Raw genomic sequence first — 16,143 nt, 5'->3', positions numbered from 1 at the left:
GCCCTGTGCGCACCGGGAAAGGCCAGGGCTCTGGGCGGGGCGCGCCGGGAAAGGGGAGGACCAGACGGGGCGCACAGAGCGGGGCGGGGTCTGGGCGGGGCTTCCTAGTAACCACGGCGACGCGGGGCGCGTCGGGGGAGGGGCGGGGTCTGGGCGGGGCGCGCTGAGAGGGGCGTGGCCTGGGCGTGCCGGTAACCACGGCGACGCAAGGGCGACTGGGGCTCCCAGTTCAGAGCCCGGCAGCCGGTGCCGCGGGAATCACGGCAGGCGCCCTCCCAGCGGGAAGGGTGACCACAGGAGCCGCGGCGGCCGGCAGGAGGCCGGAAGTGGGCGTGGCGCGAGCGGGCCGAGAGTGAGGCGCGGGAACCGGAAGTGGGCGTGGCCGGGGCGGGCGAGGTGGCCGGGACGGGCGCGGTGTCGGGGCGCGGCCGAGAGAGCGGGGCTGGCGCGCCGGCAGCGATGGGGCCGACCTGACCCCGATGGACGCGCTGCCGTTCGGCCCCGACGCCGTGCTGGGCTTCCTGGCAGAGCGCGGGGGCCGGGCGCCGCACGCCGAGCTGGTGCGGCACTTCAGGGCCGCCCTGGGCGGGGAGGCGGAGCAGCGCGCCCGCGCCCGCGCGCGCTTCAAGGACCTGGTCAATGCGGTGGCCACGGTGCGCACCGACCCCGCGGACGGCACCAAGTACGTGCACCTCAAGAGGCAGTTCCGCGAGGGCTCTCCGCCGGCCGGGGCGGGGCACGGGGGCCCCGGGGCGCCCCCGGGAGCGGGCGACGGCCGCGCCCGGAGCCCCGACGCCGCGCCCGCCGCGCCCGCCCCGCCGGACCCGCGCCGGGAGCCCGCGCCGGGCGGCCGATCCCCGCAGCCCCGGCGGGGCCCCGCGCCGGGCGGCGCGCGAGGACGGGCCGGCGGTGAGCCGGACGCGGCGTCGGCGGGTTCTGCGGCGGAGCTCGAGGGCGGCGGCGCGGTGACGCTGGACCCGCTGGAGCACGCCTGGATGCTGTCGGCCGCCGACGGCCGCTGGGACGGCCTGGAGGGGCTGCTGAGCTGCGAGCCCGCGCTGCTGACCAAGCGCGACTTCATCACCGGCTACAGCTGCCTGCACTGGGCCGCCAAGCACGGCCGGCACGAGCTCCTGGCCATGCTGGTCAGCTTCGCCGGCCAGCACCGGCTGCCCGTGGACATCAACGCCCGGACGAGCGGGGGTTATACCGCCCTGCACCTGGCGGCTATGCACGGCCACGTGGAAGTGGTCAAGCTGTTGGTGGGCGCCTACGACGCCGACGTGGATGCCAGGGATTACAGCGGTAGGAAGGCCTCGCAGTACCTGAGCCGCGGCACCGCCGAGGAGATCCGGAGCCTGGTGGGCGCCCTGGAGGAGGAGGCGCCGGAGGGCGGCGCGGCCGGCGGCGGGAGCGGGCGCTGGAGGCTCTCCCGGGTCCTGCCCGCGCACCTGCTCGCCCACCGGCCGGCGCACGCGGCCGAGGACGCCGGGGACCCCCCGCACCCCGGGACCGAGGGCGGCGCGGCGCGCAGGGGTCCCCACGCCGCGCGCGCCCGGCCCCGGCTCGGCCGGCTCCGCTTCCGCACGCAGGGGGTCCCGGGCGCGGCCCCCTGCAGACCGCCCGAGCCGCCCCTCGAGGAGGAGGACGAGGAGGACGAGGAGGGGGAGCGGGCGCCCAAGGCACACCCGGCCGCGCCCAGACTCAGGCCCAAGTCCAGTGTGTTCGGGTAGGCGCTGTTCCGTCCAGGAGACCCAGGACTCGCCTTTGCCTTGGAGTGCACAGCCAGGCGGAGGGAAGGACCGGAGAGACAGACCCACTCCTCTCTTTCCGTGCTGGGTTGCGGTGGGCACATGTGACTTCGCCTGAGTTCGATCTCGACTTCTTCCCCACGCCCTGATTCCGTTTCTAGATGTAAACTGGAAGTGCGGAATTGACGAAGGAAGATGCTGATGCTGCCAAGCAGGGCTGCATGCCTGCTAGGAAGGGTGTGAGATTCTTTCGCGTTCTGTTTTTAAAAGTGATTACACTTCGAAGAACAAAAAGAACCTCAAATTGTATTGAAACCGATAGTGTGAAACAAAGCTACGTGCTGTTCTAGATTTTTTTGATTTTGTACTACTGAAGGTCAAGTTAGTTGAAACTAAGAAATGCTAAGAGAATATAATATTGAGGGGTTGGGAAAATCTTGTTAGTGTCCTACATGGGTTCAATTTTTTTTTCAATTTCGCTTTAGTCATTGAAGAAGGCAATGTTCACTTAAATTAATCCGTAGTTTGGTTTTCTCAACTATCTTTAACACCTTGTCCTCGGTATTGAGGTACATAATTAATAACAAACCTGTATCTAAAGAAAATTCTTTCCAAGAACCCATGATACTCTAAAAGTACTTCCTCTTCTTCTGATTATAACTTGTTTTCTCTTCTGAAAGTCTAAATGTGCTGAGCTTTTAATCCAGGGGAATCGTGTAGCCATTGTTCACTTTTTTCATGACCCTATTTGATGACCCAGAGTTGAATTGCTTAGAGAAACCATTTCTAGTTTAATTACTAAGGACAGGAATGAATACTGTTGAACCTATGCTTCTGTGAAGTAATTCAGCAGAGTGATTTTTATGTAAGGTACAGTATTTATTTCACTAACAAAGTACACTCACGTATGCTCTGTGGCAGTGCTTGAAATACTAAATCCTTTCAATTTTTCGTATTTCCTAGAATATATTATAAACTTACAGAAAAGTTACTGAAAAGCTGAGTAGTAAATCTGCTCAGTTAAAAATAGCACTTTAGAAAAGAGAACAGATGGCTCTATTTCTATCCTTAAGTGCTGCTGGCTATTGAATCCCTCTGCATATATGTGGAAAATAGCATTCATTAAATACTTAAATGCAGTTCTTAATTACATTTCACGAAAATATATTAGGATAATGTATTTATAGTTATTTAAAAGCTTAACAACTCCTAACATGATTCAAAACAACTTTTGTGGGAAGCTAATTACAAGGCTTTCTCCCTTGGTCTTTTTGGTCTCTTAATTGTTGAAACCTAAGTACCTTTTCACCTATAGAGGTTACAAAGTGAGTTTATAGCTTGCAGCTTCACAAATCAATATGAATTGCACAGAGCTACAATGTTTAACGGTTACGAACTATCAATTTCCAAATAGCAGAAATATGTTACAAGTTTATCACATCTCTAGAGGGCAATTATGTTTAAAAGCTAATGAAAAATATTCACGGAGCATATATAAACTAGCCTTTTGTGTGCCTTTGTTTTAGGATTATTAAAATGGACCATGTTCATATGATAAGCACTTTTATCCATACATGTAGAATACACTCTGCATTTGTGTACAGGCTACTTTTGTATACATTACAGATAGTTTCTTGGGCCAAAGAGATTAGCTCAAAACGCTCAGTACAGGTTTGCCCGCAGGCTTTGTCCCCAGCACCCCTTGGTCCTCCATTAGGAGTAACTTCTGGAGTAGCTTAGGAGCACTGTCAGGGCAGAAAACAAAGTGAAAAAAAAATTATTATTTGAAGGTGAACACATTTATTCTATATATACACTTGTATATGCTTACCTGTATCTGTGCAGAATAAGCTATAATTTCCCACTGAACAATACTACATGTCTTTGACGTGAAAAACTAAAGTGAAATTTAAAGAATAGACACTTCAGAACAGTATAAATGCCCTGTTAAATGGTCAGTATTAAACTTCTGTATATTAGTAGCTAGCACAAACATCTATAATTTGCTACATCTTTAGGTATTGAGTCAATCTTTAAATTGCTTTCCTCCTCTAGAATTTTTACTTTCTCGGTAGAATATACTTTAAATTAAAAAGAAATCGTTCCTGGGAGAAACTACTTATAGCATTCTTTGTAATGATGTGCTGATTTTCAGGAATTTGACCTTTTTTAAAGCTACTTAACATTCCTCCTGTTTTTTAATTTTCAAATCAATAGTATTAAAAAGCAAATTTCTTGTGAGTTTTGGTGTTTGTGGAGTAGTGCCTGCTGTTCACAGAAATATGGGCATAAGTTATTCGATGTTTGTTAATGTGAAACTGGCAAAGCCTATGTATGTCATATATTTCTTAGAGGTACATTGAGATTAATGAATGTCACAGTTCTCTTCCTTTTATGTTACATATTATGTTAGCTAATTTGAAATCCTGGTACTATTTTGTTCATGCCTGAAATCTGAAATCTTGCGGTCCAGGGTGCCTTGTGTCTTACTTATATTTTAAATAAATGACTCTAGGATTTTAGAATGTTAATCTGTAGTGTTTGTCTTGTCAAGTGAAAGGGACGCAGTATTTTTCCCCTCTGGATTCCCTAAATTACTGTCACCTTTTGTAATTTTTACCTGTATAGTGTTGTATAATTCACACAGTGCTTCCTGAAGTTCTAACTTATTAGATCCTTTTTTTTAATTCCTTCAAGTTACCAGCCTTCTATCCCTAATTTATAGACGAATAGTAGATGACGCTGTTTAGACTCCTCAAGTCTAAGTGACAGTAAGATCATAAGATTCAGTGTTGGATGTGAGGGAGGGGGCATGACAGGGAGGTGGGGTTTGGAGAGCACAGTAGTTACGGCGTTTGCCTTGCGTGCTGCTGGTGCCGTTTTGATACTGGCATGGCACAAAGTCCACAAAGCATGACCAGTTGTCCCCATCTCCCCAAATTCAGTGCTCTCATGGCATATCTTTTTTGCTTTTCAAATTGCAGCACAGCGGTGTATTCGATATGCCAAACACAGTAATAACAAAGTCTCCAATGGAGACATTACTGGGCCCACTCGAGCAAATCGATGACCAACGGGAGAACAGTGACTGAACACTGACATCCATTGCTATCTTTAAAAATAAACCCATGTGCCATTACTAGCACTGAATCTTAAAAACCTAGAGATGCCTTTGCCCATTTTCAACATCTTTCAAGCATTAGACATTAATGAATTAATTTCCTAATTGAAGATTTATGTTGCTTTGCCTTTTTTTTTTTTGCTTTTGGACCTCATCCAAAAGTGATCAGGGGTCACTGCTGGCCAGTACGAAGGGGAGCATCACTGAATGTGGCCCCAAAACAAAGCAACAACAAAAAACCCTAATAATTTTAAACATACTGTGAAGTAGAACACTCATTATTCAGGAAATACCACTTGCATCACTTGTCATCCGTTGATCATCAATTTGCTTGAGTGGGCGCCAGTAACATCTCCATTCATCCCTGTCGCCAATGGCATCTGCTCGCTCCAGAAGCACAAAGAGCCTCAAATGTTTATTCAGGGTTTTGACGAAGAAGTCTGACCATCTCGTAGGTGGGCAGCCATGCATCCTTTTGACGACCCGTGGAATACAGTCCGTAATGGCTCTAGTCCAGTGGTCATCTCTAAATCACATTACATGTCCCACCCATCTTATTTTCGACACCTTGGCACATGAGACAGTGTCCCTGATTCTTGATCGTCAATGGAGGTCGGAACTTTGGATTCCTTCTCTCACTTGAGTGAAATGTGATATTCTAAGCATAGCTCTTTTGATTCCTCTTTGGGTGATCCAAATAGCATTCTTATCCTGTTTTTGTAGGGCCCAGGTCTCTGAGGCATATGTTAGTGCAGGAAGAATGGTGGAGTTGAAAAGATGGGCCCAGAACCAGAGGTTCTTCATCCTCTTAACAACTCTTCAACGCTCTTGAAGGCTGCTTTCTTCCTCCTGCGCAGTTCTGGTGCCAAGTCCTTCCTCACATTGAGTTCTGGACCCTGGTACACATAGCTGCTGTATTCGGAGTTGTTTGTTACATTGAGAGCAAATGGAACATCAGGGACTAGACCATTTTTCATGAATTTAGGAGGTATTCAGGAGGTAGAACACTTAATACCATTATGTTGGGGGTTAGGCTTAACATCCTTAATTTTCCACTGTACAATTGGCACAGATTTTATCCCAATTTGGGGATAGAAAGAAGAATGTATGCAACCATCATATAATGCTTTTAAAAAATTTTTGTGCAGGTATTATTTTAAAACAGCAATAATTATGTGGTGGCAGTGATTATAGGGAAACACTTTAAGTCCATAACAAGCTTGCATTCAAGAGGCAATTTCAATGCTGTAGGCACATGTTAAGTGAGCTTTAAGGAGATTCTGAACCTGGCTGAGGGTTAATATTCATATGTCTCAAAACAATACTTTCAGTGAATTTCCTCTGTGTTTCAGGCAAGGTTGTAAAACATAAACTATTGTAAAACATAAACTATTTAGTTTTCTCAATTTACTTCCCCATCCTAGTATTTGATTTTTTATTGATGGAAAATTAAGGTACAATAACAAGCACCTTAACTATAAATAAGACTTCAGACGATACAGTTTAGGCTTCTGTGAAGCTTCTCTCCAGCCGCTAGTCCACTCAATTGCCTCACGTCACTACTTTCCTGCATCCTTTCCAGAGCAGATTCTCAAGGCAATATTGACCAGGCTTTCCCCACCTTCACTGAAAAGGAGGCCTTTGTGGTCTACTCCTACTCCATAGTACCAGCCCCACATCATTCTTGAGAGTCGCCCACCTACTTGTGATGTTCAGAGCACTAAGTGAGCTTTCCACTCCATGCTCTAAAATTGTGTCGATCGCTGGAACTCTGTCACTGATTGGAAATCTCTGGTCTCCTCCCCATCGATCCTTGGCTCAGTCTTGACCAATTAATGGTATTACCCTCTGTGCTTCCTCAATCACTACTCATCTTGCTTTTTTTTTTCTTTTTTTGTTGGGGGGGTGTTGTTTTTTGTTTTGGGTAACACCCGGTGATGCTCAGGGGTTACTCCTGGCTCTGAACTTGAAATGACTCGTGGCACCACTTAGGGGGTCATAGTGGATGCCAGGCATCAAACCAGCATTGCTAACAAGCTCCCTACCCACTGGACTATCTCTCCAGCCTCAACATTCTGCTTTCTTGAACCCCAAACTTCTTGCCAAGTTTGTTGTCTAGAACAGATATTTCACTCATGCCACCTGATAAGTGGTTGCATTTCATTGTTACAGATCAAAGGGATAAAGAGTTTCTCTTTCTTCTGACCTCCCATAATTTGCCCCCACAACTCTTCAATCTCCTTTAAGTGGGATGAACTTGCTTTTTCCCAAACTGCAGTGTCCCTGATAGATAGTTTCTGACAGGGGAATCTGGAGTTTGAGTGGTGTGCTATTTTACTAAGTGTAGTCAGTGATCCTAGAGGAGGCAGGAGAGGAGGGGAGAGATATGTGAGCCACTTAGCACCATGACTGCTTGGATGGCATGGTGCCCTGAGGAAGGAAGGGGCCAGAGCACTCAGTCTCACCAGCTAACTGTGTGCTCCATTTGAGGCACAGCCTGGCCAGGTTACTCATTTGAAAAAATAAATCCCATCCTCCCCAGTTTCTTATACCCAAGGCCTCTATGATTCTAGTTTAAATGTTCTCATGTAGGGGCACTGGAAAAATTCTAGGAGAGGTAATTCTTAATGAGGCATGGGCTCCTCTGCCAAAGAGCTGGGTACCACCTTAGAATCCAAAACTCCATTTCTTGAAAGAACTCCGTAAAGAAGACTCCATAAAGAAGTTTGTAGTGGTCGGAGGAAAAGAAAGGAAAGGCTACAAGGAGAACTTGCGGTTCGGTCTGCACCTGAAGGGCCTGCCCTGGAGAATGCGCCCAGGCCGTGGCGATGTCCATTGAATTCTGCTTTTGAAATGGGATGGTTGCCTTGTGTGTCATCATGTTGGAATCTCCTGTTGGGGCCTGACTCTGTGTCACACTGTGCCGAGTACTTCGTGCATGCTGCATGTTGCTTAGTCTTGTGTATTCAGAGACCCCATAGATCTAAGTCAGACACAAAGTGATTCCGAACCAGCACTGATTATGCCTTAGCATTGTAGCACAGTCCTCCTGAAGTTCATCGATTTGCTCAAGCGGGCACCAGTAATGTCTCCATTGTAAGACTTGTTACTGTTTTCGGCATATTGAATATGCCACGGGGAGCTAGCCAGGCTCTGCTATGTGGGCCGGATACTCTCAGTAGCTTGCTGGTCTCTCCAAGAAGGGCGGAGCAATTGAACTGGGGTCGACTGCATGCAAGGCAAACACCCTACCTGCTATGCTATCGCTCCAACCCTGCTGATTATACTATTTTAAAGTATTTGCTTAGGTGTGGATAACTATGCAAAATAAAAGATTCCTTTTTTTTTCTTGAAAGTTGCCACTTTTTCTTGATAACTAGAGTGTCATTTTTTAAAAAACTTTATTAGAGAAACACCATGAGGTACAGTTGTAGACTTACAAATTTTTGTGCTTGGGTTTCAGTTATACAATGATCAAGTAGCCATCCCTCCACCAGTGCCCATTCTCCACCACCAATGATCACAGTATCCCTCCCACGCCCTCATTTAACCCATCCTACCCCGCGTCTGTGGCAGGGCATTCCCTTTTGTTCTCTCTCTACTTTTGGGTGCTGTGGTTTGCAAAAGAGGCATTGAGTGGCAATCATATTTGGTCTATAGTCTACTTTCAGCATGTATCTCCCATTCTGGGAGGATCTTCCCAACACCCTTTACTTTGTACTCTCTTCTATATGTGAGCTGCCTTTTGCGTTAACGTGTGGCTGGCCTCCAAGCCATGGAGTGAACCTCCTGGTCCTTATCTCGGTTATTCTTGGGTGTTAGTCTCCTATTTTGTTACTTTATATTCCCCAGATGAATGCAATATGAGAATGAGAGACCCATCATTGTTACTGGTATTTGGCATATTTGGTGCACCACGGGGAGTTTGCCAGACTCTGCCCTGTAGGCAGGCTATATTCGATAGCCTGCAAGTTTGTCCAGATGATGGGTCTCATTCTCCTAAAAAGCCTTGAATATAATCTCAGGGCTAGGATGAAAGAGACGTTACTGGGGCCTGCTCGAGGCAATCGACAATTAACAGGATGATGAATGAATGATGAATGAATGAATGCAATATTTCTATGTCTGTCTCTCTCTTTCTGACTCATTTAACTTAGCATGATACTTTCCATGCAGTACCGCTTGTATGTAAATTTTATGACTTCATCTTTTCTAACAGCTGCATAGTACTCCATTGTGTAGATGTACCAAAGTTTCTTTAACCAGTCATCTGTTCTCAGGTACTCGGGTTTTTTCCAGATTTTGGCTATTATGAACAGTGCAGCAATGAACATACAAGTGCAGATGTCATTTAGACAGTACTTTTTTTGCCTCGCTGGGATATATTCCCAGGAGTGGTATTGCTGGGTCAAATGGGAGCTCAATTTCTAATTTTTTGAGAATCGTCCATACTGTTTTCTGAAAGGGCTGAACCAGTCGGCATTCCCACCAGCAGTGAGGGAGGGTCCCTTTCTTGCCACATCCACTCCAACACAGGTTGCTTTAGTTCTTTTGGATGTGGGCCAGTCTCTGTGGTGTGAGATGATATCTCATTGTGGTTTTGATCTGCATCTCCCTGATGATTGATGATGTAGAGTATTTTCTCATGTGCAATTTTGCCATTCATATTTCTTCTTTGAGAAAGTTTCTGTTCATTTCGTTGCCCCATTTTTTGGTGCAGTTGGATGTTTTCTTCTTGTGGAGTTCAACCAGTACTTCGTATATCCTTGATATCAACCCCTTGCTGGATGGTTTTGGGAAAATATCCTTTCCCATTCTGTAGACTGTCTTTGCATTTTGGTCACTGTTTATTTTGAGGTGCAGAAGCTTCTTAGTTTAAGATAGTCCTAATTGTCTATCTCTGTTTTCACTTGCTTGGCCAGTGCCATGTCATCTTTGAAGATACTGTTAGCTTCAATGTCGTGGAGGGTTTTGCCAACCTTGTCTTCAATGTACCTTATGGATTCCAGTCTGATGTTGAGGTCTTTAATCAATCTTGATTTTACTTTTGTACATGGTGTTAGGTAGAGATCTGAGCCTATTTTTTGCATATAGCCGTCCAGTTTTGCCAGAACAATTTGTTAAAGAGGATTTCCTTGCTCCACTTCACATTTTTTGTTCCCTTATCAAAGATTAAATGATCATATGTTTGGGAGGAGATGTCAGTGTATTCAACCCGGTTCCATTGGTCTGTGGCTCTGGTATTGATCCAGTACCATGCTGTTTTAATTATTACTGTTTATAGTAGAATTTGAAGTTAGGGAGGTTGATTCCTCCCATTTTCTTTTTCCCAAGAATTGCTTTAGCTATTCGTGAGGGCTTATTGTTCTATATGAATTTCAGGAATGTTTGCTCCGTTTCTTTAAAGAATTTCATGGATGTAGGCAGCAGAATGTAGGGTTCTGTCTCTGGATCCATTTTGCCACTCTGTGTCTCTTAATTGGTGAATTTAGACCATTGATATTGAGAGATATTATTGTTATGGGGTTTTGTGTCATCTTTCTGTAAGGGTCTGTTGTGCTTGTAGGGTTTGTCTCTTCTTATAGTAGCCCCTTTAACCCTTCTTTTAGTTTGGTTTTGAGTCTATGAAGTTCCTGAACTGCTGTTTATCCAGAAAATAGTGTACATTCCTTCAAATTTGATTGAGAGTTTAGCCGGATAGAGTTTTCTTGGTGAAGCACTCATTTCAGTGAGTTTTTTCACTGTATCGCACCACTGCTTTTGGGCTTGAAGGGTTTCCTCTGATAGGTCTGCTGTGAATTTAAGGGGTGCTCCTTTGTATGTGATTTCCTTCTTTGACCTTGCTGCTTGCAGTATTGTGTCTCTATCCGTGGCATCCATCTTTCTAACTCTGATATGTCTTGGAGTGTTTTTGTTAGGGTCTCTTTCAAGCTTGCACACTTTGGGCTCCTTGAATCTGAATGACTGCATTGTGCAGCTCTGGGAACTTTTCAGCAATGATTTGTTTAACTATGACTTTTTCTTTGAGGTTGCCTCCCTGTCCTTCTGGTACTCCAATGATTCTAATGTTGTTCCTCTTGGAATCAGCTCCTAGGACTATGATTCGCCCTAGAGCTATTTTGAGGTCTCTTGCCATTGTTGGTTGTTGCCTTTAGGTACAGTGCAGCTGATCTTCTAGCTCACTGATTCTGTTTTCAGCTGTGGCCATTCTACTGGTGAGGGCACAGACTGAGTTTTTTTATTTCATCCACCGAATCTTTTATTCGTGACATTTCTGTGCATAGCTTTCCAATTTCTTCCTGTATTTTCTCAATTGTTTCTCTCTTGTCCTCCTTTAATTTACTGGATATCTGTCTCACTGTTTCATTGAGTTCATTGAACATCTTCATTACTTCATATCTGAATTCTTTCTCAGAGAGGTCCCTTAGGTGAGTAGCAGTTACTGAGGCTTCTGGAATGTTTTCATTGTCCTCCCCTTGTGGTGGGGATTTGTTGTTTCTTCATGTTGGTGTAGAGGTATGGAGACTGAGATGTTACACGAGCTTGCTGGGTATGAGTAAATTATCTGTGGCTACTGGCCCAGAATTAGGCCACGCCCACTTTGCAGAGGCCATGTCCCCTACTGGTACCTGATGTGTGTGGGTGTACAGCCTGGGAGAGGAAGAAGATCCGGCACAGAGTTGCAGACAAACAGGAAGAGGCTCAGGGATGGTGAGCATCCCAGAGTCCTAGAGGATGCCTAGGGTGTGTATGCAAAGAAAGCCCAGTCCCAGGTTCAAGTAATGACTAGCCTGGGGGAGTAATAAGACCCACAATTTGTCATTTAAATGCCACACTTCATCATGCTAGTATTTTGAGTTTCATTTCTAAGTGTTATAAATGACATTTTAACCCATTAAACATATTTGTTTGAAGATTCATTTTCAAGGCATTTTCAGCAACAAGATTCTTCCTGTCTGTTCTAAGCAACATATCACAGGTAGCACACTTGATGACTTTCTGAGGGTTTAAAAACTCTTAGAAAATATACATGGAATATATATATATATAGTGAGCTCTGGTTAGTTTTTCTTGAGAAAACTAACATTCTTGTCAAGTGAATCATTCAATCATAACTCTGTCTAAATAAAGTTCATGGATAATACTGAATAATTACCAGAAAGTACAAACATTACATGACCTAAAAGTAAAATTTTTAAGAAGGTATTTCATAATCATTCATAATAAAGACTGGTTAGGGTCTTTATACTGGAATTCTGGCAGGAGTCCTCTAAAATCCCCTAGAATTTCCAAAAATCATAGGAGTTACTGTCATGATCATGAGATGACTCATCTTGTGGCCTTACCTGTATCCAGGGTGGAGACCGATCACTCAAAAGCCAACCAAGTAATTAGGGCTTCACGACCTTCGGAGACTGGAGCTGAAAGTCAAGTTTAGTCTCTGGACCAGATTTCACTGATCCTGCCCACATAGTGGGATCTTCCTGGTCAATGAGGCATGAATTTGCAGGGTCCCAGGCCTGATCTTAGGGGAAGTGAAGACATTACATGTTTGGGAACCCTCTACATTTTGCGTTATGTGTTATATTTCCAACAAACTGTAAGTATAATGCTGTTATGAATCCTATTAGTTATTTTAGTAAATTATTGAAACTGAGGAGGTCATAAACTTGTAGTCAGACACAAGAGTGAGTGGCCTGGGGAGTGAATCCCTGGCAACTGTGCTTAGATGCTGAAGTGAAGCAGCCCTAGGAGGAAGCGTTCTTTCTTCAACTCGAGGGCCCAGCTAATTCCAGGGAGCTAGTTTAAAATTTAATTATGTTGAATCCCACTGGGGTCACACCAGTTTGGATAGAAATAGTATATTATCTATTTAATTAATACCTACTAGTCAAGATTAAATACACAGTTATCGTAAAAAGAATGGTATTTAATTCCTAAATACAGTTACAATTTATGTTTTTTTTTCAAAGTTTTTTATGCTACAATAAATGTTATTCCCCTTTTTATTCTGCTCCTTCTGTATGAAAAAATAACATAGTTGGGAAGCTGTTTAAAGTAAGAAATAGGAGGCTAAGAAGTAGGGAATTAGCTTGAAGGTAATTTTTTTCCTTTTTGCACCAGTCCCCTTGCTCAGGGGCTACTCCCAGATCTGTGCTCAGGAGTTGCACCCAGAGATGTTTAGGAGATTACCCAGATACCAAGGATAAAATCTGGGCTACCAACATGCAAAGCGTGTGCTAAGACCACTGAATCTCTCTCTGGTCCTTAGCCGTAACTTCTAAGATCTTTGTGTGCCAGACTCTGTGTCTATGTCTTGAACCACATGGTCTCCAGAATCCCAATGGGAGTGAGCCCTGAAAACACATAGCTGGGTAATGCTGACCTTGGTCCTAATCTGCCTCCACCATCTTCCCACTCCCCATAGAAAGATACCTTGGAATGAATAATTGTTTTTGTCAAGGCCAGGATTAAGGGAATCAGCAGGGTAGGTTCAAGCATCCAGGGAAGCTGTTCTACCCTCAACTTGATATCTGTTCGTCATCTTGCCAAACTTGTCATCTGTTGATAGAGTAATGGAGAGAGCTTCCCAAGCAGACTGGCTGACTAAGGTAGCATAGCCACTGCCAAGTTGCCCAACTGAGAGGAGCACCCTTAGCCCTCCCCACTCAGCAGGTAGGTGGAACTCAAGGCAAAACTGAAAAAGAAAAAAAAAAAACAAAAAGAAAACAGCGGATTGGCCTCCCATCAGACAAGATGAATCTGGAGCCTGATGGATGTTCTCCAATATGATAGAAACAGCATTCGGAAGAGAACTGGATTCCAGGACAGTTAAAGAGTGGCTGACTTTTCAGAAAGTCCACCAACATGTAGCATGGCTTTCTCATGTGAGATGGAGTTGATTCTGCTTCATTTTCCTAAAAATCTAGTTTGTGTAACAGCTAGACATGAATGCTATTATACAAGAAGATTTCACCAACTATTTGAGGCTAATAATTTCCTTCCAGAAATTATTATGAGTTGAGTTGTTACATGAGTTGTTGTTTTCAGATGCATTATTATTTAGTTCTCTCACCTACTTATTTTTCCCTATGACATGGTAAATTTAGTCAGGGCTGAGTTTTCTGGTTTTCTTTTTCTAAATTCTCAACACAAAAATATAAATAGCCAAAGATTACAAGTGGAAAAGTTTACTTGAGAAACAATATAAATGTTTATAAATAAAATGTATATTTGGATTTTTAAAAAAACAAGCTTAATGGACAGGTTTTGAAAATATCGAGACTGCAACTCAGAGAGACGTATTACATACACACACACATATAAGGTAAAGGCCCTCCCGTTGATCATCGATTTGCTCGAGCGGGCCCAGTAACCTCTCCATTGGAGACTTTGTTGTTACTGTGTTTAGCATATCGAATATGTCACGGGGAGCTTGCCAGGCTCTGCCGTGCGGGCGAGATACTCTCGGTAGCTTGCCGGGCTCTCCGAGAGGGGCGGAGGAATCTAACTCGGGTCGGCCATGTTGTCTGCATGCAAGGCAAACGCCCTACCGCTGTGCTGTCGCTCCAGCCCCACACACACATATATAAACATATATATATATATATATATATATATATGTTTGAAGAAGTTAGGCACATGAAACATAGCGTTAGATAAAAACATATGTGCCTTGGAGATTCCAGGAAGAGAGTGTAAAAGAAAATACAGGAAGTATTTAAATAAATAAGGACAAGGATTTTTTTCCACAAATGAAAAATACTAATTGCACAGGAAGTCTAATAAATGATATGAAGCTGCTACTGAAGATGTAGCTAAGGACCTTTTGAATTTTTGGTGTGGTGCCACATGCAATGGTGTCTAGGACTTGCTCCTGGCTCTCGGCCCAGAGCTTACTCCCTGTGGGGCTCCAAGACCATATTTGGTGCTGGGATATAAACCAGAGTTGGCTATGTATTGGGCAAGTGTTTTACCCCTGTAACTATCTCTCTGGCCTGAAGCTAAGAAGCCTTTTGAGACAGAGTAAATAATGCTGTGTTCAAGTAAGCGAAAATAAAAAAGTACAAAGCTCCCGACATCATTTTTCTTTAAAGAAACAGAGTAGTTCTGTATGAGAGGTATGAGGTGTGAGTGATGATGTACCTACTGTGGTAAATGTGGCAAATCAAAAGAATGCAGATGGCATAATACAAAATCAATCATTTGAAACAGTAACGTTTTTGAGGAGTCAAAAGTTCAACATGAATTTGGGAGGCTAGTGTCCCTAATCCCTACATTCTTATGAGATCACTTATTGTATCATGTAATATAGTCACAACCAAAGATGATTATCCATGAAGAAACTTATAAAAATCTAAAAATATGTTGAACAGTCATGATCATCTCTTTCTGATGAAATGTTCCATTGCTGAAATGTTTACTTGTCTTGTGACCTACCAAAAAACAGCAACTTTGATCTGCATCTCCCTGATGATTAATGATGTAGAGCATTTTCTCATGTGCTTTTTTGCCATTCGGATTTCTTCTTTGAGAAAGTTTCTGTTCATTTCATTGCCCCATTTTTGGATGGGGTTGGATGTTTTCTTCTTGTGGAGTTTAACCAGTATTTTGTATATCCTGGATATCAACCCCTTGTCAGATGTGTATTCGGTGAATATCCTTTCCCATTCTGTAGACTGTCTTTGTATTTTGGTCACTGTTTCTTTGGAGGTGCAGAAGCTTCTTAGTTTAAGATAGTCCCATTTATCTATCTCTGTTTTCACTTGCTCGGCCAGTGGCATGGCATCTTTGAAGATACCATTAGCTTCAATGTCATGGAGGGTTTTGCCAACTTTATCTTCAATGTACCTTATGGTTTCTGGTCTGATGTTGAGGTCTTTGATCCATTTTGATCTTACTTTTGTACATGGTGTTAGGCAGAGATACCATCTCACACCTCAGAGACTGGCCCACATTCAAAAGAACAAAAGCAACCGATGCTGGCATGGATGTGGCGAGAAAGGGACACTCCTTCACTGTTGGTGGGAATGTCCACTGGTTCAGCCCTTCTGGAAAACAGTATGGACGATTCTCAAAAATTTAGAAATTGAGCTCCCATTTGACCCAGCAATACCACTCCTGGGAATATATCCCAGAGAGGCAAAAATGTATAGTCGAAGTGACATCTGCACTTGTTTGTTCATTGCAGCACTCTTTACAATAGCCAGAAACTGGAAGAAACCTGAATGCCCAAGAACAGATGACTGGTTAAAGAAACTTTGGTACATC

At 44.5% G+C, this 16,143-nt stretch overlaps 1 protein-coding gene across 1 annotated transcript; it reads left to right on the top strand.

The window, feature by feature from the left end:
• The first annotated feature begins 479 nt into the window (after positions 1-479).
• SOWAHC (sosondowah ankyrin repeat domain family member C) lies at positions 480-4,276 on the top strand. The gene has a single exon (XM_056114571.1). It carries the CDS (start codon positions 480-482, stop codon positions 1,731-1,733), a length of 1,254 nt encoding a protein of 417 aa, XP_055970546.1. The 3' UTR covers positions 1,734-4,276.
• The last annotated feature ends 11,867 nt before the right edge of the window (positions 4,277-16,143 follow it).

Source organism: Sorex fumeus, unplaced genomic scaffold, assembly GCF_029834395.1.
Source record: "Sorex fumeus unplaced genomic scaffold, SorFum_2.1 ptg000026l, whole genome shotgun sequence".
NCBI lineage: Eukaryota > Metazoa > Chordata > Mammalia > Eulipotyphla > Soricidae > Sorex > Sorex fumeus.
Note: the sequence above shows the minus strand (reverse complement) of the source record. Positions and strands in the feature narration are given on the sequence as shown.

What these genes read in the sequence shown, in the direction of transcription:
- SOWAHC (XM_056114571.1), top strand. Translation starts at nt 480, where the DNA reads ATGGACGCGCTGCCGTTCGGCCCCGACGCCGTGCTGGGCTTCCTGGCA.